This window comes from Sceloporus occidentalis, unplaced genomic scaffold (assembly GCF_023333645.1).
Source record: "Sceloporus occidentalis isolate IW3139 unplaced genomic scaffold, rSceOcc1.0.p SCAF_3, whole genome shotgun sequence".
Classification (NCBI taxonomy): Eukaryota; Metazoa; Chordata; class Lepidosauria; order Squamata; family Phrynosomatidae; genus Sceloporus; species Sceloporus occidentalis.
In genome coordinates, this window is record NW_028316983.1 from 138716765 (window position 1) to 138741271 (window position 24507).

Genomic DNA, 24507 nt, shown 5'->3' on the forward strand with positions numbered 1-24507 from the left:
CACTAAGTGCAGAAAAGCATCTTGGGTAGAGTAGTTGTCTACAGCATGCACAGGAATTATTGTTTCCTATCTTGCAAAACATACTGTGCAGCTCCTGGCATTTTGAATGAGTAAAACTTGGTCATAAAATCATTCCACGTATGCTAACAGAGAAATGTATTTTAATTTTTTTCTATGTTCCCCACAGTTCCACCAGAAAAACAGAAAATTTGTCATTCAGGGGAAAAGGAAGATAATTTTCCCCTCCTGTATTTTTCCCAGACCTTCACACTTCTTGGGTCTGTAATTGCTTCAAATTGTATGGCTCTCTGACTAATTTGTGAATATTGTGGCATACAGCACCCTGTCTGTATCCCATCCCACATTAATTAGGAAGATCTCCCAATTATTCCTGTACAAGCTTGGTTTCCTTAACTTAACAAGCCAGTCCATAATATTTTTATTAATATTGCTGAGCTTCTTGTTTGTTTTACTGTTTACTGTTTTCAGCTAAAACCACATGAGCAGTGGAATGCATACAGTGGCTGTCCTTGTAATAATAACAACAAAGATGATGCAAACATGTAACCCAGCAGTATATTTGTGGACATGTGCACACAGAGGCATTCCCTATAGACAGACATTCATTATTTATTAGGTTGTCTTGATATAGATTTTGATGAAATGTGCCTACGTTATGTGACATGGATCTGCCATCACATCTACTGCTGTACAGTTTGCTATCACTATGGAAACAGCTACATCTTCGGAAGCAAACGTAGATTGAATGACATATGTTCCAAAGTTATAATAGGATACTAATCATTATCAATGTAGCTGGCTGTATCTGGTTATTTAATAGCTGAGGTGTGTTGAGGTATTCAGTGGTAGGTGAGGTAAGGGGGGAGAAGAGGTAGGCTAAACATATTATGATCACAGAAAGTGGAACTGTATCTTAAAATTGAAGTACGTATATATAGGCTGCATCTGCACTGCAGAAATAATCCAGTTTGACACCACTGTAACTGCCCTGGTTCCTGTGGAATTCTGGGAACTGTAATTTGTTGTAGCACAAGAACTCTTTAACAGAGAAGGCCAGATGTCTCACAAAACTACCATTCCCAGAATTCCATAGCATTGAGTCAATGCAGTTAAAGTGGTATCAAACTGGATGATTTCTGCACAGTCAAAGTAAATGTGGACTGGAAAAAGAGAAAAGGGTGGTGTAGATTATTAGTGCTAGAAGCAGAGAGTGTAATTAGTGTATATGACAATCTTGAATGAAATTCGGCAGTCCTGGGGGAGAAAATTAGATTTTGGATTTTGGTAGCAAGGGGGATGAGAAGACATCATGGTTTTTATTGATAATAAAGTTAGGGGCAAAACAGACAGCCCCGAAGGTGTGGCATGATAGATCCCTGAGAGACCCAGATTGGGGCCGCAGCAATCACACCGCATCCCCAATCTGGCCAGCTTCTGCCCAAACAGGAAAAAATCCCCTCCTATTTGGGAAGGAAAAAAGTCACCCATTTGTCTCTAGAGCCAGCTTTTTGCCAGCTGTGGGGCGAGTGGTGTCTGAACGCCATGCCCCCAAGTTGCCCAGAAACTGGCCAGTGTGTAATTGCTGGTGTGGCTTCCAAGCAACTTGGGGGATGCCTCATTCATTCACACTCTATTCGTCCCTTGCGCCTAAGGAAGGGACGCGAGTCTGAAGTCCGGCGAGAACGGAGGGAAGAATGTATTCCATTTCACTGTTTCCCTCAGAATTAGATTGGGACAAATGGGTTGTTATCAGATAACATAGCAACTAAGTATGGAATATGACCACCATAGCTTTTAACACCCTTTCTCCTTAATTTCTAAATCAACAACATTGTATAAGAACTGTGTAGCATGGAATATTTTCCACTTTCATTCTTAAATGTAAAGCTTACAGATATTTTATATGCTGGTGATAATAATGTTGGCTTCAGTAAATTAAGCTTTCTGTAAAGAAGTATTCAACTATTAAACATGCTAAATGAAAGTGAAATCATAACAAATGAAAGTGTTGGTTTTTGGAAAGAGGAAGTCAATTCATATGTCGAAATTGGATAGTAAATTCATTGAACAACAGCGTCAACTTATTTGGTACTTGGTGCTCAACTTTCATGGAGGTCACACCTGGATGCAGTTAAGCTGAATTCTTCACATTCCATGCAGTCTCTAAATGTGTTTTTCCCCTTGAATTTCAAGTGGGAAGCCTGGTTCTGTCAGTATTTGAGATATTTTCAAAGAAAATATCTGCACCAATTGTTGTAGTGCAAACATGTGGGGGTATTCAAATACCTGTTCACTGCAGAAATCTGTTATGAGATTCTGTCAGCTTTCCCCTTCGTGGCAAATCTGCATTTGTCTGAGGGCTGAATCAGAGTTGTTTTCCATAGAAACCTGAACTCTTGTTATCCTTGCCTTATATTAGGTGAAGCTGGCTTGTATAAATAATTCCTGATGGCCTTTTGTCCTATATGTGTGTGTGTGTGTTTGTGTGTGTGTGTGTGTTTGTGTGTGTGTGTGTGTGTGTGTGTGTGTGTATGCACGCATGCGTGCACACACTTAAGAACAACTGCAGCCCTCACCACAAAATTCCTGGGTAAATTCTGTTGGAATTATCCATGCATACTCAAGGACCTCATGCTGAACTTCTGTTGACTTCCCTACCACCAGATTTGCCTGGTTATGGTTCATAACTTGTACAATGGACCATTGTTATACACTGGGGTTTGGTTCCAAGAACACCTGTGGATAACAAAATCCGTGGATGCTCATGTCCCATTAAATATAATGACATAGCAAAATGGTGTCCCTTATAAAAAAATGGAAAATCAAGGTTTAATATTTGAAATTTATACTTTTTTTGAACATTTTCAAACTGTGGACGCTTGAATCATTGTATAAAAATCCACGTATAAAAAAGGACGACTGTATATGGATATCATATAAAATGAAATATTTCTCTCCTTGACTACAGATCTCACTGTTTCAAACAGGATGGGTTCTCTCTTTTAACAGTTGATTCACTCTGGTGGTCTAGAACAATATTTTATTTAAACTAGAACAATATTTTGTATTTCCTTCTGTAGCCTCCTTAAGGAAATGATGAATAATTTTATTGGTCCATTGTTTTTGTTTGTTTGTTTTTGTTTTGTTTTGTTTTGGATAGGAAGATTAATGTTTTATTTCATAGATTTTGCATCTCTGAGTCTGGTGAAATTAAGTGTATCTGGTGTTATTTATTAAGCTGCCTACTGGGAAAAAACTTAAGGCGAAATTTCTTACCCATATCCAGTGTTCTTTTTCAGACAACGCTCCTTGGATCAGAGATGTAAATCAGTAGGAGGCAGTGGTATTTTTTTTTTGACAGGTTGCAAAATTTGTTCTGATTGATAGAAAATCTGTAATTATTTCATGCATTTTGTATTTTTATATACTGTATTATGACGACCTGTGGTTATAATTATAAAGTCACTGTCACAGTTATTAAAGGGTGTTAACTAGACGTTTGATTATGTTGCATACCAACTTCATGAGATCTATTTCAATCTTTTGTAGTCTGTGAAAGAATTCATTTAAAATTTGTTTAATTAAGAGGAACAAAAACATTTGAATACCTGTAGTTGCATATTAAATACAACTGTGTCTTTGTTTTTTGTTTTTTCTTTCTGGATGAGAAATATAAATATTTTATGTATTGGATTCCTTCACTAGGTAGGGTAAAAAACCCTGAATGGAATAGAAATGAAATTCCACATAGTTGTGGAGAGCTGTGTAGAAAGAAAAGGTCAGCTCAAGATTGTCCACACTTGTGTAATATGTAAGTATATTTTTAAAATTGCAATGAAGTAGTGAACTGAACCATTGCAAAATAAGTAGATTAGATTCAATTGTTACAATTTAGGATTTTTATAACATTAATCATTGGCCCACGTGTCTATAGATCGATTTGAATTTTCTCATGAGAGACTCTAACCAAGCCTTTTTGGATTGGTGCAGTTGTTGATAGTACAGATCCCTTTTCACAGCGGGGAGGAAAGTAGAAGCCGAACTACAGGCTGAATATTCTCCCCTTCTGTCATCCTGTCCCTGTTCTGGTTCAAAATCCTTCCACTCTTTCCTTCTGAGCTTTCACTGGTGGGAAAATATTAGATAGCACTTGAGTTAACTGCACTTAAGATGGGCTGGAAGGCCAAGGATGATTTGTGCCCTAAAATAAAACACGAAGCAGTACCTGCTCCCAATCTTTTATGCATATGAGAGAACAAGAGAGATTGTATCTATATCAGTGTTCTCTATTGTGTGAAGCATGACAAGCTAGGTAGGAGGAATGCAAATATGTGATACAGCATATGGCATTTTAAAAATTTCAGTTTTCATTTGGGAGAGAAAGGCTATGACGGTGGCACACTGGGAAAAATGCATATTGTGTGGGAAAGCTCAAGATGAAATGGGCAAATTGTCTAGTAATCTGAACAAATAATAATATAATAAAAAATAATATTAAAATTTTATTAAATATACCGCCTTTCCAAAGATCAAGGCGGTTTTACAACATAGTTAAAAACATCAACAATACAATAAAAGCTGACAAATGCAGATTTGCCTGGTTATGCTTTGTAAATTGTACATACAGGGTTGAGATTTTTATTTCTTCACTCCATTGTGTATAAAGTTTTTAAAATCTGGCAAACTCTTAGCATTGGAGTGTGTATGTTCTGTTATATCTATTAAAATAGTAATAGTAATAATAGTGTGTGACAATAACTGCTAGATTTTTGTGTAGGACTGAAATGTATTTAATTGCTTATTTAATTTGTACCCAGCCTTTCTCCCAATATGGGATCCAAGACAGTACACAGGAATGAAAAATATTTCAAACTTTAAATTTAATTGCATACTATTTTTAAAGTCTCTGTCATCCAGGACCTTGCCCATCATGCCCTGCTTTTATGACCAAAAAATGTGAATGTGGACGTACAAGGTAAGATTATTTTTAGGTTATTTTTCACTAACTAATTATACAGAGGTGTTTTTGTAATTTTACAAATTGTTTTGTGCTGAAGAAAAATTAAAATGCTAATTTAACATATTCATGATCCATATTCTGTATAAATTGGCTAGTTCTTTCCAGTCATCTCAGTCTCGTGGACCACATGCTACTTACAGATATGCCTGTGTAGTTTTGTACAGTGCTCTCATTTGGATTGCAGCCAGTGCTTTTAGACACAACCGATTTGTTACAAAATTGGAAACAGTAGAAGGGTGCAATTGGGGACTACCTGAGAAGGAATGTATGGGGAAATGTACATATTTAATTAATCCTTAATATTGTACTTACTACATTTTTCTGTATGTTTCTACTGTGTACCATGAATAAATCACTCCTAGGCTTTATAGCTAAACCTGTGTCAGAAATAGATGCCATCTTCTCTGTGATCATTGCCTAGCAATTGCATGCTGCCTTTATGATGTATACCACAAATTACTAATTGTGCCCTGCTCTGTGAGATTCCCATCAAGTGAGAATTTCTAGGCCATTCACAATTTGCAGGTACTTTTGGTTCAACTGACAAAACATAGCATGATTTGTGGGATGACCTATAAACTTTCTCTTTGCAAGCTGCAGCTCATGTGGAAAATGAAGATGCAAAAAAAATCCACCTATTTTTTTACTCATAGTTCTTAGTGTTTTATCTTAGGGGGTGTCTGGAATGAACATTTGTCCTTTCATTAAAACTAGCATATAGAAAGGTAAATATTATAAGGCTCAGATTTTCAGCTTTTTGTTGCTTTGTGTATGTGATAGTACAATTATAGTGCAGAGTTCTAGATTAGACTAATTGTGCTTTTGAAATTGCATTATTGCATCTCTCATTTTTTTGTTTTTTCCCTTATTAAGCTAGTGTTAATTGTACAGCCCTTGTTCATTATAGAATGCAAGTTGTGTATCTCATATCTGGAATTGAAGAATCTGAAATACTCCAAAATTGTCCACATGGATGGCTGAGATAGTGACACCCTTGCTTTCTGATAGTTCAGTGTACACAAACTTTGTTTCATGCAAACAATTTTTTAAAAAAATTGTGTAAAATTACTTACATGCTATGTGTATAATAAATGAATATCGTGTTTCAACTTGGGTCATATCTGCAAGATATCTCATTATGTATATTCAAATACTCCAAAATCAAAGAAATCTGAAACACTTCGGGTCCCAAGCATTTCAGATAAGGGATACTCAATCTGTTTATATGCAGAAATTCTTTTCAGTTTTACAACTGCTTCCCTGGCTATATTCTTGTCTGAATATGTAAAAAGATAGATATGTAGAATTTTTGATGAGTTCTAAATCATAAAAAATAAAAACTACGAATGCCATAAAATGGGAGCAACATATGTTGAATCAATATGCTTTTCGTACTGTAACTCAGATTGTGGTTCAGGAAGAATATGTTTCATGTTGCTAATGCTTAATCCATGTAGGGAGGATTAATGGGAAAGGAGCAGAATTTGTATCATGTCCACATACCATCTTCATATCAGTGGGGGAACCTTCAGTTTATACTAAAGAATTGTGTATTGGAAATGGAGATCTTCTATCCATGGAAACTCTTTGGTTCCATTTGAGGGATTGTGGTGTCAGGATTGGAGCAGCACTGTTAGTCAATTTCCCCACTCACTTAAGTAGATTTTTGGAAGGTACAACTGGCTGCAGGAATAAGGGGGCACTGTGGAATTGCCATTGCCTCTAACACTGACAGGGGTGAAGTCTAGATCCAAACGGTATAAATTTATGCCAGCATTAATACTGTTGTACAGCCAATTTTGCAATTGGTGGTATGGCCATACACTCCCATTGTGCAACCGTCAAGCTGACCCACCATCCGCAACAGTAAGGCCTGTATTTAGATAACCCACAATGATCTGCATTGACATCACAAGGCTCATACAGCCTTGAACACAATACCGCTCTTGAGTAACCAGTGAGAAAGTGCAACTATTTGCATAATATTTATGCCAATGTAAAGCTACAAAAGTATTTGATCTACTGTGTTCAAATAATAAAATACTAAGTGGTTCTGTTATACAAGAGTTTTTTTACTAGCCCCAAAGCAGTCTTATATAAAAAAGATTTATTCAGGAAAAAATAATAGAATAAAATGAATTAAAGAGTTTTAAAAATTAATATCAGAATACTTATTAAATATGAAATAACTGATACAGCTTTTACTTACTGTTATGCAACTGTTAGAACTCAGGACAAGGTAGCTAGTACTAAAAAGTCTCACTGTTATTGTCCTTCTTGGCAGTAGGTTTTTACTGTTGTTTAGAGGGCAACACACATTTATGGGAGAAGATATCATTGTTAAATTCAAAGTATCAACTAGCTTAAGATGCTTAAAAATATCTTTCAGATATTCATACAATATGTTGTTGTTGTTAACTACCTCGAGTCGACTTTGACTCATGGTGACCCTGTGGATGAAACATCTCCAAGAATCCGTGTTCTCAACTGCTCTGCTCAGGTCCTACAGGCTCAATAGGAATAGCAAGTACATTTCTATACCCCTTATCAGTGAACTAGCACTCCCTAAGTGGTTTACAATGTGTAAGCCAATTGCCCCCAACAAGCTGGCTACTCATTTTACTGAGGATGGAAGGCTGAGAGGACCTTGGAACCCTGCATGATTGAACTCACAGCCTTGTGGCTGCAATACCAGCATTTAACCCCTGCGCCACCAAGGCTCAGGCTTGTTACCTCTTTAATTTAGTCTTAACCATCTGGCACGTGGCCTTCCTCTCTTTCTAGTGTCCTCTACATTTCCCAGCATTATTGTCTTTTTTAGTGACTTATGCCTTCTCCTCATGTGGCTAAAGTACAACAGACTCAACTTAGTCATCTTGGCTTCCAGGGAGAGTTCAGATTTAATCTGTTCTAGAATCCATTTGTTTGTCTTCTTGGCCATCCACAGTATCTTCAGCACTATCAGCTTTCTTCACTGTCCAGCTATCACTTCCATATATATGATGATGGGAAATATGATGGCTTGGATGATCCTCACTTTGATGTTCAGTTGTATATCTTTACACTTTAGGATCTTGTCCAGCCTTTCATAGCTGCCCTTCCCAATCCTAGTCTTCTTCTAATTTCTTGACCATTTCGATCAATACTTGATCCAAGGAATGGGAACTCTGACTATTTCAGTTTTGTCGTTATTGAGGATGGATTCTAAAATAGGAATAATACAATACCTGGTGAGACAAAAAATGACTAGGAAATAAATCCCAACAGAAAACGGGCAAATCATTTTGCAAAATGTTATGTCACAGATTTATGCAGTAATGTGATCCCAGAAGGGTCTAGAAGAGGAAGAGTTCACAAGTTGTTCTTTGTGGTCTATATGACTGACAGATTCTTGCATGGAGTCATTTTCAGAACATTCAAGAGCTGAACAGCTTTTGCCAGGAATCCCTCCTCTACACACTCAGCATGCATTTCTAAATATTCCTCAATGAGTTTTCCTCAGTTCCTTTTCATTTCTCATGCAACCAGCATCATGAGGAGCACTCTTCACCTGTTGACAGTCTTACAGTCTCAAACTACTGAGCAGTTTTTTATTTGTCTTTTTCCATATATCTTGTGAATTTGATCTTGCTCATTAGTTGGACTCTTCATTTCAGTTCCTTACTACTTTCTTAGTGGTTGGACTTCCTGTATTTCATTGTGGCCAGCTGTTCAGAACTTGTTCAGCTTCAGAGAAAATGTTTAAAAATTGTGTCCTCAATTGAAAAGTGATGATTGCATCAACTGATGGATAGTCTAAATCAGTGGTACTCAAAACTTTTTACCCATGGGACCCCCTTCTCATCTACATGGAGATGTCATGCACACCCCTTGACATAGTATATGAATACAAATGTTTTACTTATTTAATGTGTATACAGTGCACCCACGTCATATGCAGGCGTGCTTTACGCAGCTTTCAGCATACGCTGAAAGCCGCGCTGGGAGAAGGGAATAATGAGTTGCGCACCCATGGTGCACACACGCTGCCGCACCTCCCCATGCACAAACCCCATTCATTTAAATAGGGCTTGAGCATAGGCAGAATTTGCTTTATGCGGGGGAGTCCAGAACTGATTCATATACATTTTAACATTTTATAAGGAAATAACATTGTACAAATTAAAACAGTTTTATTTCAGTAAATTCAAAATTTAACTGAATACGTACGTAAATTTTACACATTAAAAAGGAGGAGGAGGAGGGATTAGGGCCTCCAAGTCTTGCGCCCCCCTTGACCAGCTCTTGGATCACCACCCATGGGGGGGCTGCCCCACAGTTTGACATAACTATTCTAAATGATTCCCCCCCCCCCCTTAGGCAAGGGTGCCTGTTGACATCCTACTCTATTTACCTGGATTCACTGTGGAAAAATAGATTCATATTATCTGCTTATCTGGGAGACTTCTCTAAAGGTAGCAAATCAAGTGGCCCTTATCTGTCCCTTAGACTCAGCCTCAGTTTGTAAATTGACATCAAATTACTGTTGTTATCAACAACTCCTCTAAATGTTGCATCCCCATCAGTCGTCTTTGGCACTGTTACCAAGCTCTTCTATGTTTCTGAAGGTGACCCAGTCCCTTCTGCTCATGAGATTTTGTTATAAACTGTCCAGACATTGATTGTCTTTCTTTTGATAACTCAGCATTCAATACTGGTGCTTACTTAGTGAGCTGCAGTATCTGCGGTCTCAACAGCTACACTTACTAAAGTCCTCCTTTCTTGTTGCCAGTGGTCTAGTGCTGGATGGAGTGTTTCCATATAGACCTGTCACAATGCTCCTTGGATAAAAGTCTGTGTGTGTTACCCTTGATCATGTAAATATATTGCACATATTTAGACTTATTTAAAAGTGACAAATGAACTACAATGGGTTTTATTCAAATGGATAATAGTGTTAACAGATGAATATTTATCATCGAACATATTAAACTCAGATTAATTGTAACAGTGAGGTGGATGGGTATTTTTCCAAACAAAATAGTTCCCACTTTAAACTTGCATTGTAGTACAAACCTGCTGTGTGTTTCTACAGTTGTGTAATTGTAAATAATGCTTTTATATTTTCAAAAGAGCCAAGAGTATATATTTTAACACATTAATGTTGTGGAACAGCATTTTTTTCTGTTTCTCTTCTCTTATGAAATTATACTGCCTTTAATTTAGTGTAACTCAACAGAGTGTATATCAAAGCCTGAAGGGAGTTCCTAGTCTGCTAAAATTAACATCCCTTTTCCTAAATACATCTAGGAACATTCAGAGTGAATGTGGGTGATAAACTAAAGTATAAATGTAGATTTCTCATCTGATCAGCTATTCCTGATAACTGATTTTTTTCCTTCTTATACAGCCATTCTGTTCGCTGTGGGCATTCTGCTGCAATTCAGTGTACTAATATATGCAGGAATGTTTTGAACTGTAGTAAACATAACTGTACCCAGATATGCCATTCAGGAAAATGCCAGCCATGTGAATTGACTGTCAAACAAGGTAAGAAATGAATACAAGCTTTTCTAATTTTTTTTTACAAATATTATTTGTGGGGAAGTAAATCACTGGCAAAAAATACTATACTTTTTAAAAAATTTATTATAAAATTTATATACTACTCATATCAGAACAGTGCAAAATAAATTTATGCAGTAAATGAATACAAAAATAATGATAAAATAATTTTGTAATTTACTTATAAAGATTATAGTAAAAATAAAATAATATAACTGTATCCAATTTATCAGTCAGGACACGTTTCTCCAAAAAGAAAGCTATTGAACAAATATTTTGTTGCTGTATTAAACAAATATATTAACATTTATAGGAATAACTGATTTCATAGAACCATGCCTCTTTTCCTTGTTTGGTATGAGGAAGCAGGAAAGCTAATGAAGTGGTCTATATATATATATATATATATATATATATATATATATATATAAAATAAAAAATCAACAGCACCAGGGCCAAAGTGATTTCTTATTCATGGCAGGAGTGGGAATCCATTCTCTCTCCGTTACACCAAAGAAGACTCTAACATGCTGGATTGCATTACAAATCTCCTAGTGCCTATTAATGCAGATAATGGCAGAGGTTATAATAGGAAGCTGGTGTTTGTCAACATGCATATCTTCTCTTTGTCATTCCCCTCCTCCTTTCTGATTAAAGCACTCTACATTTGAATTGAATTTCTATGATATCAGACATCACATTTAGGACATATCCAGATCCAGGATAGGTACCCATTTAGGGTATCTAGAGCGAATGGGTACACCTAAATAGGTACATCAAAAATAGATTTTTTTTAAAAAAACCTTGCTATACCTGGTGGGCCCAAAGCAAAATCATAGATAAGCAGCAGTAGTTAGAATGTAGTGGATTTCTTTTGCATATTTAAAGTACAGTAGATGTATGCACACACATAAATTAGCTAAAATTCCTTGGGTTAGTTAATTTTCCTTTTCATTCATATTAATCCTCTTAATGCATGTTTGTTATAACTCTTTCTCTTTTTCACATACACACAGAGACACCCTCTTTTTGTTTTCTGTATAGTGTGTTACTGTGGGAGTACTTCTCGAGAAGTGTTGTGTGGGGCAAGTGATGAACATTTTTCCTGTCTGAGAACTTGTGGCAAGTAAGTCAATAGTTAAATGTGATACTAATTTTATCAGCATTGCTGAATGGATGTAAACTTACAGAGGACAAATTACTTTTATAATTTCAGAAAATTATCCTGTGGAATGCACACCTGTGCACAAGTATGCCATCCCCAGTCATGTCAACCCTGCCCACAACTTCCACAAATAGTGCACTGTTGCCCTTGTGGACAGACGCCTCTTAGTAAATTATTAGAGCTGGGTTGTCCAGAACGTAAACTCTGCACAGATCCCATCCCATCATGTGGAAGAACATGTGGAAAACCTCTGCCTTGTAGTAGCTATGGTAATTACAATGTTGCATGTTTACTTATTTCAGTTTGTTTTGTTTTTGCATTTCCTCATTTCCAAAATGAAAGATTTAACATTTATTTTTAGTCAAAAATACATTTATTCCTCTGCTGGTAATGTATTTTGAATTTACACAGAAGGAGTTGATATCGGGAGTTGAAGACTGGAGAAAGTTATACCTAATGTTTGTACTTCTACATAGCCCATTTATCCTTCAATCATTTAAAAAAAACAGTTTTCCCAACTGGATAAATTTATATTACAAGCTAATAAATATTTTCCTTTAGTACATTGGTAGTATTGGAAAGGTGGAGACTATGAGGCGAAACAGACCAAAGGGCTTGAAGCTGGCCATGAGAAAGCGGGATTGGGGCTGCAGCAACTGCATGCCGTGGCCCCAGTCCGCCTTTTTGCCAGCCCAGAAAGAAGTGGCAAATAGTTACTCCTTTTTGCACAGGCAAAAAGATGGCTTTTCCGCCTCACCACAGATAGAAGCCAGCTTTCAGGTGTCCAGCATTTAAACGTCATGCCGCCAGCCGCCAGAGCAACCAGAAGCTGGGTTACATGTGGGCAGCTGAGCAGCATGAAGCTTCCTGGCGGCTTCAGAGCATGCCATGACAAAACGTCGTGCTCTGAAGCATCCAGACGGCAGTGCAAAGGGGCAGTCTATTTTGCCCCTATCTCTTTTCACCTGATTTAGGCCTGTAAAAGCCTTTTCCCCAAACTGAAGGGGACCAGATGGTTGAGGGTCCCTAAAAATAGTGCATCAACACATGCACTCCCCAAAGGCTTCATAGGCATGATTTTTGCTTGAAAAAATATTTGGGAAGAATTGGGACACCCAGGAACCATTGGGGGAGGCACGGAAATTTCCTTGATGGGCTGCATGTTGCCTACACCTGCTCTAAACTATTAAATATACCCCTGTTTGTTTTGATCAGGAAATGTTGCAGTATACTAAAGGTTAAGTTAAAAAATCACTTTTTTAATTATGTACAGATGCTGTTCATACATGTGAAAACCTCTGCCATGAAGGAGAATGTGGGCAGTGTTCTCGCACATCAAAAGTTTACTGTAGATGTGCCTTAAAAACAAAGGTAATTAATGAAAATAATAAGAAACAAAAGGCTGAAAGTAAAAGCGTTAGAGTTCTCTTGCCCATGAAAGACAGAATCCAGATGTATGTTAAGTCCCATTAGAGTCTACCCACTCATCATGAGCCTTGGTCAGAAGTGATGGGAGTTGTGGTCAGCAACACCTCTGGACTAAAGCATGCTAAATATCTCTTTTTAAAAAAGTGTACGTTATCTTTAAATCTCACATTACAGTATTGTATCATGGCCCTTTATCTCTGCCTCCTGATCCTGTTTGGGATATGTTCTCTAATATAAGTACACTTTTGCTACAATACTGCTTGAGTCAGTGTTGCATAATATTTTCTGCAGACTGACTGAATAATATTTTGAAATCTGTGTGTCAGCTACAGATCATTTGGTATTCTGCCTCACGTGTTTTGCAGATGTGATGCTAGGTAATTCTGTTAATTTGTGAGCTGGGATTGAGCCACTGAATTATCATTCTAGTTTTAAGTCATGCACCTACCCTAAACTCAGTGAGCTTTTAAATATGAACTTCTAGATATTAATAGTTTTTCTGATTTTTTAAAAGAATTTGATATAAATTCTTCATCCAATCCATGATGGATCTGCATATTAACACATTTCCCAGTTTGTGGGCTTCAGAGTATAAATTTGATTTCATCTCATCATTTAGGAAAATACACTATCTCCTGCTGGAGGTTCCTGTAGCGTTGTGTAATTTTACTTGCAAAGAAAACGGATTCTTTGTGGCAGCTAATGCACTCACAAAAAAACCCCTATGGAGTTTTGAAGCAGAATGCAATTATTAAAATATAATATTGAATACTGAATGTTATTCTGGTTCATATAAATAGCTATTATCTAATTAATTTTATTTTCTTTAGGAAGTTCCCTGTGCCTCTCTCAAAAATCAAGGTAAATTAATATAGCATTAGAATGTGAGCGTATAATGAAAATGAGAAAAAAGGTACATATAATATTTCAGTTTGGTGATTGTGATTTACAAGGCTAGTTCTGTTAAGTCTGCTCAAGTTTTCAAATACTGGACTATAAAAGAGAAGAAGCCACCTTCACTTGCAGAACTTTGCCTGTCATAACCAATTTTAGGAATGCCATCGTGTCTGACAAAATGTGGATCATGGCAATTGTTATCACACAACTGTGTACCTAAAATTGCTGTGAGAATCATTACAGCATAGTGTATTATATTGAAAATGTATTGGAAGAAATTCAGAAATTTTGATGAAAACTTAGAAATAGCATTTTTACAATAGAGACACGTACAATAAATCTTAGTATGAGATTTAGATATTCCCCAAGATTATCTGCAATTGTTTTAAGATAAGACATGAAAGAAATATCAGAAAAGGTTATCATTTATCCATATTTGGCTCACTGTTCCACACTTGTCATTTGTTGAAAATCAACCCAAATAAAATTATATGCCTTACAGTTCATAGGTGAATGCTGAAATATGCATTTAATTTTATTTTTATTTAAACATTTTTATGCTGATTTATTTTCCAAATTATCACAAGCTGTGTATCAAGTGTTACAAACATCAGCATTAAAGGAATTGTAATGCCAAACCATTCTACCTAAATAAGTATATTATCCAAGCAATAGTATATGCTTAAAGCTTCAATAGTCAAGAGATGCCTGCTGAAGCAAATAAGCTTTCAGGATGTCATGAAATACTGTAATAGTATTCCATTCATGCCTTATATCTACAGGGAGGCTATTCCAAATAGTTGATATTTTTGTTTTGATGGCCCATAGTCCAAGTGCCTGTCAATTGAAACACAATTCTTGCATATATATGAAGAACCCATATATTTCCTAAGAATTACCTGCAACTGATAACTCATAAAGTAGCAGCATACGACATTATATAATTGCTGGTTGTGGTACTATTGAAAGAGATTCATCCACTAATCTCCGTAGTTGAGCAGGAAAGTATAGTAGAATGTTAAATGTATTTGCTTTCTGGATATTATGAATACAGCCCTTATATTGGGTTTGGAATGACTAGACACTTTTGCTTATCAGAATGTGGAATCAAAGAATATGTGTGCTATATTCAATGCATAATAATTTAAATATTTCTGTTTTATAGTTGATGTTGCATTCTTGTGTGATAAGCGATGCAACAAGAAGTTATCATGTGGACGACATAAGTGTAGTGAAATTTGCTGTGTGGTAAGTTCATGGATGTGATATAGGGTATTTTACCAGTATTTTTAAAAAGTAGGGTTTTTTAATTATTTGAATTTTTATATTACTAGTAATAAAAGGCTGGCTAGTAACAATGATACTGAAAATCTGTGTGAAGCAAATCATTTAGAGGGTGAAGTGAGGAGAAGGTTCATGTGAATATTATTAATTATCCAGGCTTAATAACTACACAGAGCGTGCATGTGTGTGTGTACCTTTAAATCATTTCCGACTTATGGCGACTTTAAGGCAATATCATGGGGCTTTCTTACCAGAATTTGTTCAGCGCGGATTTGCCACTATTTTCCTTTGAAGCTTAGAGGATGTGACTTGCCCAAGATCACCCAGTAGATTTTCATGGTCAAGCAAGGATTTGAACCCTTATCTCTAAGTGTCTAAGTCAACACTCAAACCATGCTGGTTCTCCACAGAATGCACTAGAAGACCCCAAGCATGTATTAGCTGAGTCCTCAAAAGCCTAGAAAGCATGTAGGAACTCTTGATTGACTTCAGTAGTACTAGTGTTTTATATTTCAATGTTATAAATACGGATTGCTAAAACATTTAATGAAACACATATTTGTGTATGTCATAATTTTGAGTGTGTTCAGTCAGTTGGTTGCAATGCTTTTTTCAAGACTTAGTAACAGGTTCGAGGGTCAGTAAAATGAATGTTATGAGACAAAGGTGCTCTGATTTGTGTTTTAAGTCACTTTGGGAGAAATAATAATAATAATAATAATAATAATAATAATAATAATAAATTTTATTTATATCCCGCCTTTCCAATATTTTGATCAAGGCGCTTGATCAAAGGCAGAATATAAATCAAATCAATATATAAAAAGTGTAGTCTTTCAAAGGAAATACATTCCCTTGTAGAAGAGACTGAACATCCTCCCTTGGATGTTGCTCATTGATCCAGGGAAATCTGTTTCTACAACAAATTATCTTTGGCAACAGGGGAAGGGGCAAGTCAACAACTCAAGAAAGGGTGTGGTAGCATTCTGGTTCATGGATGTTTTTCAGTGGAGGTTTGCTTGGCATCTGCTTTATCCACAGATTTTGATATCCATGGGGGTTCCTGGAACCAAACTGTACTGTTGAGTTTTTATTGTTTATGGTGGAATAATAAATCTTTAATAAAATAAATTAAATTCTTCCAGAAATGCTTCCTTTCATTGTTATCATTTGGTACTAGAGAAGCCAAAGCTACATTCACCATATAGTTCATAATAATGTTGGCATAATAAATTTTTATCAGAGTGGTTTTGCATAAAGCTAACAGCATTTGGGGTTTTTTTTTCAGGATAAGGAGCACAAGTGTTCTTTGATTTGTGGACGAAAACTCAACTGTGGTATCCATAGATGTGAAGAACCATGTCACCGTGGCAACTGCCAGAAGTGTTGGCAGACCGGTAAGTATACATCAGGATTTTGTATCCACATCAGATTTAAAATTTGTAATAATTTCTTTATGGAAAGCATATTTTTCTGATAATTAAGTACAAGTATATTAGACATAAATTTGCAAATGTTAGCTGTGAACCGGATCGGGGCTGCGTCAACCTCACTCTGCACTGCCTTGGAGGACACCCAGCTGAGAAAACCCCAAAGCCTTGGGGCAGAGGGAGGGTGCAATGGAGGTATGGTTGCCATAACTGTTCACTAAACCCCGGGACAAAATGTAGGACAAAATCTAGACCAAACTGTAGGACAACTGCAGGACAAAACTCAGCCCAAAATATGGGACATTTAAGGTCCTCCATCTTTCTTAAATGTCCTACATTTTGGGCTGAGTTTTGTCCTGCAGTTGTCCTACAGTTTGGTCTAGATTTTGTCCTACATTTTGTCCTAGGTTTTAGTGGACAATTATGGCAACCCTAAACGGAGGGGACCCTTGCTTTCTCTCTCAGGGCGACTGGGAGAGAGGAGAAGGAAGTGGGCAGCCATTGCCTGTGGCTGAGGGGGCAGGGCATGCAGCCGGCGAGAAGGGAGCTTGCCATGGCGGCTTGCCAGGAGGGAGCAAATTACAGGCCCTGACAGCCCCTGCCCCCCGACTGAGGGAAGCCCCTCTGCTAGGTCCCATAGTTCTCTTTTGGGGAAACAAATAACATTACGGAGGTGTCTTAGGCTGCTTAATACTGCAGAAATAATCCCATTTGACACCACTTTCACTGCCATGGCTCAGTGCTATTGAATTCTGGAAATTTTAGATTGTTGTGGTGCCAGAATTTTCTGATAGAGACTGTCTTGCAAAACTACAATTCCCAGAATTACATACCATTGAGCTAAGTCAAACCCATCTTGATAGCATATAACAACAGTGCCTTTATCAGGGTACACATTGTACATAGTACCATTAACACTATCAAATGTTGTAGCTTTGCCTTTCTGACTTATTATCTAATAGCTTGACCAAAGCCTTGTCACCACAGCAACCATTTATTAGTCTTTCTACTCCTTCAAGAATCCAAAAATCTAGGCAAAGAAATCTCAGCCATTTCTTTCAGCATGATACAGTGCACCCTTTTTTTACATGGGGGATCCGTTCCGGACCCCCCCCCCATAAAAAACTGTGTATGCTCGAGCCCCATTGAAAGTAATGGGACTTGTGCATGGCACGGCGGCGCACATGCGCCACAGGCGTGCGCCCCATTAATCTTAATGGGACGCCCCACCCCATGCACTCCCGCTTGGCTTTCAGCATATGCTGAAAGCTGCGTATAGTGCATCCGCGTATGACGCGGGCGCACTGTACAATCAATCTTGCAGTTCATGAATCAAATCAAAGCTTTCTTCTCTTGCATTTCATAGATCCATAGCCCTTGTTCTGAGTACCCCACATCCCCCCAAATAGGACTTAACTAACCTATTGTTCTCGAGGCTTTGTCCTGATGTCAGTTTCAAATACCATCTCATTTTTCTAACAAAAAAAAACCTGGCAAACATCTTTACCATTACTGTATTTATATTCCTTTAACTTTCAGCTCAGTAAGCTTAGTAACTTATAACTCAGTAATTGTTAATTTTTTTTAGCAATTAATAGCCTTCTAAGTGTGGTTAGAAGGAGGAATAACTTATTCTGGATACATTTTCCTTCAGGTTTTGAGGAATTAACTTGTTACTGCGGTGAATCTGTGATTTATCCACCAATACCTTGTGGTACTCGACCACCAGAATGTAAAAAACCATGTACTAGACCTCATGAATGTGATCATCCAGGTAAGCTATACATTGAACTGTTATTTTAGAATTGCCAAGCAGATGGATCCAAATATATTGTAATGGCAGAATGCTGCAGTTTACAGTGGAACTTCTTCCTCTTCTAAAAACCTATCCTTGATTGTATGAGCTAATATACAACTCCCCCCCCCCCCCCCATAAACTTACAGGATTACATTATAGTGTTAACATTTTGTTATCTTCACAGTACATTCTTTTTGGAGAATTCTTGCTCTTATGTCTCATATTATTCTGTATCTTTTAATTTTTCTTGACCCCTGGAAGAGGATGTATGAGCAGTATCTTCATTCTGTTTCACTGACACTTGCATATACCTGAATATATCATTTCTTACTATTTGTACATTTAAGGTTTAATATAACACAGTTCTGAAAACTCATAGAAAATTAGACTGTTTGCTCAAGTAAAGTTAAAAAGAAAATGAAAAAAAAACCTGGAATTGATGCATTCTTGCATACCTTGCATCAGAATGGTGTGCACTTGGTTTGTTTATGATACTGTGGCCTGTGAGGCACATTGAGTTGCAGTGGCAGGGCCTTTTCTCCAAGTGAAATGTTGACATCCTACATAGAGAATATTGTCCTCAATGAGGCTGAGCAAGCTCCCTGAATTGCATGTTTTAGCTAAAGACCTATTTGTTTGCATACATGTTTTCCTGGTTATTTTCTTATTTGTTAAAGTTGTTAGTTACCCTTGGTTTTTAATTAAATGTTTGATTTTAATGTATCTATTTATTGTAAACTTTTCAAAATGAAAAGCAGTATAAAACTGTTGATATTTAATAAAGAAAGCCATGTCAAATGCTATAGAATACTCAACTATGAAATATTGAATAAGCCTCTGCTAAAATACATGGTTATAGGAAGACATGTTTGTTGTAATAAGATAATTTCTTTAAGATGCCTTTCTGTATCTGAACCTGTTCATCTCACTCTTTTGCTACAGTGTATCATTCCTGTCATAGTGAAGAGAAGTGCCCCCCTTGTACCTACCTTGTTCAGAAATGGTGTATGGGAAGGCATGAAGTAAGTGTGTGTGTGTTCACTTTATTCTAGTTTATATTTCCTGCAGTTCTTTTCAATTAAATACCTTAGTGGTTTATGACAGAAAGATTTTAGGAAGTTTTCCAGCGCTACTTTTTTTCACAGTTTTTTTTTCTGTTTCTGTATGTATTATTTCATTGTTTTCATCAATAACAATGAATGGATGCCAGTAAGATATCATGAAATCTTGGCAGTTTCAGTGTTGTATTTAATGTATTTTCAGTTATCTGTGCAAGAAAATATGTGGGCTACTATGTAAGTTGTAGCCAGAAAGCAAAATAAAAGCAAAAATACACGTAAGAATCCAGATGAGAAATCAAGTTACAAATGAGGGTGTAGGTCAGATCAAAATCAAACCTACATTTTTATTTTCATCATGGACTGTACATAAAACCAAAATTTAAAAAGAAGTTTTTGTTTCACTTCTAACCAGGGCCATTTTTCTGCTCCCAGGACTCCCCAATGGTTAAAAAATATTTTAAAAGAAGAAATTAAAAAACAATTTCAAAATGCACTCTAATGGGTTATGGGGCATTTCCACCATATTTTGAAGGGACCTTAAACCAATTTGGCCCTAGAAGGGGACTTTTGTGTACTAGGAAGTTACTATAACTCAGAAATGACTTGAAGGCACACAACAACAACAAAACACAAGGCAGCTTTCAGTAGCAATATGCATTCGTAAGTAATGGACTTAGAACCACCTCAGTCCTACTGATTCAAATACACAAACCAAATTAAATGGGGAAATGTTTACTTACAATTAGATAACACAGTCAACTATGATGAACAATATGCAAATAGGCTAAAATAAGAAAGCTAAACTTACTTCTCTTCCTAAACTGACATATGTGAGGCCTCTGAAGATGTGCAATAATGTTATAATTAAATATCTATTCTACATTCACTCAATAGTGGTGCTAGGAAACTTATTATCTAATAGCTTGACAAATTACTTTGCAACCAGCATGGAAATTTCCAAAAAAGTAAAAGACAGGCCTGTAGACTGAAGTAGATTTTCTTGTGAACAATGGCAGTGATAAAACTGAAAGTGCGTCAAGAATCTCAGAGTCAAATTCAAATGTGTATGGGCAACTACAACACCTGGAGCAACTCTTTGAATTTAGTGTACTAACTATTGCCAAAGCCGTTTGTGGGATATTACTTTAAACTTGGGGTTGCAAAGTGGCCTTTGAGCAATATGCAGCCCCCTCATGTCCTCACCCTTGATTTTTTAAAAATTATTTGTACTGCTCCCTGCCACAAATACTGGGACTGTGGGAAATAGTTGGCCACATCCCCTCTCACTATTGTAGGAGTGGAGGTGAATATCAGAACTACAAGTGAGTGCTTTTTTTTTTCCTTCCCTGACTTAGTTGCGGAGCAACATTCCCTGTTACCTCACTGACATCTCTTGTGGTCTTCCTTGTGATCGAATGTTAAAATGTGGAATGCACAAATGTAAAAGAATCTGCCACAAGGGGGAATGCCTCATAGATGAAGAGTGCAGGCAGCCTTGTACTATTCTTCGACTTCACTGTAATCATCCATGTATGTCCCCATGCCATCCATCTTTACCCTGTCCTACGACATCTTGCAGTTCAAAGGTAGGTTGTACTCAAAATGCACTGTAGCTCTTGAGCAGTTGAGAGGCAGATATTAGCTGATAACGGGATGCTTCGTAAGCCGTCCATATCCAAAGACTTTTTATCCACGGGTTCAAGCATCCACGGCTTGAAAATGTTTTTAAAAAGTATAAATTCTAAATAGTGAATCTTGATTTTGCCATTTTGTGTAATGGATACCATTATACTATCTCATTGTATTTAATGGGACTTAACCACTTCAAACAAATGATAGAAACAATATATAAATAGAAAACATGTAAATACCAACAGCCCATGCAGATAACAAGAGAATAAGGATAAATAACCACAGAAATGTTGGCCTGAATGAAATTCCAACAATCTATAGCGTAGACTATAAACAACTATATTCAATAGAACATTATGATAAGAGTCACAAAAAGAAGAAAATACCACTTTGGTGATTATTTATTCTGGCTTACTTATCTGTATAGGCTGTTGTTATTTACATGTTATATACTTATTTATAATCTTGTATATTGTTTCTGTTAATTTTTGAGATTATTTTATTATTTATCTTGTCACATGGATCTATGTAACTTCCATAAGCTTACATCTAAAAATCAAAGGTTCTAAAAATCAAAGATTCACTAGTTTATCAATTGTACAGTTTATTGACTTGAGAGAGACATTAAAACATTGGACTAAATCTTGTTTTATGTTTCCTCCTATCCTCAGTTTTCTTAACTTTCCAATCACTTCAGTCTGTCACAGTGAAGAGGACTGAACTTCTACTTTAAATATCTTTAGATATTTTTCGTGGCTTATATCAGAATGTCCTACAGTGGTGGAAAAATCAGGATTCTGGCCATTTCGCTTGTAGATTTTCACCATGTTCAGTTTTTCTCAAGTCAAGATTGATGCACGCTTTTGTTTTATGATAGCAGATGGTAATTTAATGCTCTTCCAGTTGGCCTAGCATAAATGTTGGCAGCTCATTTGGCTTGCTTAATGTTATTGTTTGATTTTCAGTGTAATAACAGCAAAGGGATCAAGTTCATTTGAGGAAACTTGTTGGTTCATGTCAGCAGATCTGTCAGATTCTGGCTAAATCCCTCTCTTTGTGACAATATAGGTTGAACTTCAGTGTGAATGTGGAAGAAGAAAGGAGACTATGATTTGTTCAGAGGCATCAAGCACTTTTCAAAGGTATGTTTAGGTGATGATCTCTGTCATTTTAACATGACATTCATGCTGTGTGTGGTAATAATATGTAGATGTGATTCTTTTTCCTCTCAATTTCATTAAGATGGTAGCATTTCGTGTAGCTGTCCCAGTATATGCTATTCCTCCTAACTGATTTTGCTATCTTATTCTTTCACACTGAGCACAAAATGTCTTCTTCGGTTGCTGTAATAGGTATCTGTGCAATATACGTTGCATATCACTATTAGTATTCTTTCTGCTGAGAAATCTTACAATATTTACCAAAGCAGGCTGGAGATGTTATTTTATGATTTATTAATTCAGATATTTATAGCCCTGTGGTAATTTGTTTTTAGTTTTAGCTCCATATTTACTTTTTAATGTTTGATATACCATTATATTCACAGGTTTATTTTATTTCTAATTTTGATAAGTGAAACCCACCTAAGCAATACTCTGAATCCAAATATTTAAATGTTCCAAAGCATGTATGTTTAACAACATAGATGAATGAATGATTAAATAAAGAAGTGACCATTATAAAATTTCTTGTCTGCTCTGTATTTTAGTACTTTAAAAGTTAAATCACTTTTGATGAATCTGTCAGTAATAGATTTGAATGATTATCCTGTTTGATATTTAAGACTGTGAATGCCTGATTTGAAAAATGCCACTTTAAGTTTTTCAGCACTCAAAATTAATACCAAATGTTAAACATTTGGGGCACTTCAGGGGAGGTACCAGTGTCCCTAGTAAAAGAGAACAGTTTTCTGAGATTCATGTTTATTTTATTTATATATATTCAGACATTGCCCACATTTCCCTGATAAATAGCGTAATTTTTTGTAGTGCTGTTTAAAAATGAGTTCTTGATTCATAAGATGTCGTTCTCTTTTAGAATAGCTGCTATTTCTATAGCTTCCAAATTAACAGATCCACAGTTTGGAGATTCAATAGAGATAAGCAGATTGATAACCAAGAAGGAAATGAAGCAAACCAGGTAACTATATCAGAAAGCAAATGTAAAAATAGGGATGTGTTTACAACTTAACATGAGGAACTTAATTTTAAAAAATCACATCAATTTGCTTATTCACCAAACCACCAGCAAGCCAAAAGAAAAAAAATAATATTCAGAAAGATTACTGGTCTTTAAGTTAATTACTGAATTAAGTTTTAATTTGTGGGTGCAGTTTCTTTCTTGGTGGACTTTTGACTAATCTACTTTTATATTTTTAATTATAATTTTGCGTTTTACTTTTTACTATTAGTTGAGTTCAGCACTAAGTATGATATAAGTTGAATAAATAATTTTTGTTAAAAAAGCATGCCTTTTAAGAGCTGTTTTGCTTATGGTTTACTTTGTGTCAAAGAAGTTATTCTTTGTAATCCATTACCATTGCTAACTGTTCCAGTGAATGCATGCTTATGAGCTTACCATCCTTCAATATGGACATTGTGGGTGGAAATGCAAGATATAATTATTCTGATTAGGGCCCAACACTCCAGAAATAATCCAGATTGAGACGGCTTTAACTGCCCTGGCTCTGTGCTAGGGAGTTCTGGGAACTGTAGTTCTTTGAGACATTTTAGCCCTCTCTGTCAGAGAGCTTTGGTGCCACAATGAACTACAGTTCCCAGGATTCCTTAGCACTCAGCCAGGGCAGTTAAAGCGATTTCAGACTGGATTATTTCTGCAGTGTGTTTTGGACCAAAGTGACATGTACAAATACAATGCAGTATCAAATACTATTATGTTCTCTGAGTCATGCCAAACATAAGCCCCTGTTCTGCTGAACAACTATTTCTTTGTATATGTGCAATAGCAGAAATTTAAATAAGCATCAATTTATGTTCTGTTTCTTTCTTTTTTTTTCTAGGCTACAATGTGATGAGGAATGCTTGGCTCTTGAAAGAAACAGGTGGGTAATATTATTTTAATAGGAAAGATAGCACTTTTCTAGACACTGGGTGTGGGTGTGGGGGTGTAAATGTAATGAGGAATTAAATTATATAAGGGGTTGGGCAACTTCGGAGGGCATGAGGGCCAGTTCTTGCCCCAATGCTTTTCCTGGTGGGCCTCGCCCA

The 24507-nt window shown here is 36.4% G+C and overlaps 1 protein-coding gene across 4 annotated transcripts in view; it reads left to right on the forward strand.

Annotated features, from left to right (window-relative positions):
• Nucleotides 1–24507, forward strand: part of LOC149316879 (transcriptional repressor NF-X1-like) — a 46560-nt gene that overhangs the window by 6213 nt on the left and 15840 nt on the right. For 3 of the 4 annotated variants that reach the window (XM_089516434.1, XM_089516433.1, XM_089516435.1), the window contains exons 5-19: nt 3727–3832; nt 4925–4996; nt 10431–10570; nt 11630–11711; nt 11802–12019; nt 13024–13121; nt 14009–14039; nt 15241–15323; nt 16648–16756; nt 18444–18563; nt 19530–19609; nt 21004–21234; nt 22349–22422; nt 23318–23419; nt 24300–24341. In XM_089516434.1, the coding sequence (XP_089372560.1) occupies nt 3727–3832; nt 4925–4996; nt 10431–10570; nt 11630–11711; nt 11802–12019; nt 13024–13121; nt 14009–14039; nt 15241–15323; nt 16648–16756; nt 18444–18563; nt 19530–19609; nt 21004–21234; nt 22349–22422; nt 23318–23419; nt 24300–24341 (1588 nt within the window). The remainder of the gene's footprint in view (nt 1–3726; nt 3833–4924; nt 4997–10430; nt 10571–11629; nt 11712–11801; nt 12020–13023; nt 13122–14008; nt 14040–15240; nt 15324–16647; nt 16757–18443; nt 18564–19529; nt 19610–21003; nt 21235–22348; nt 22423–23317; nt 23420–24299; nt 24342–24507) is intronic. The other variant, XM_089516436.1, reaches the window with a different exon arrangement.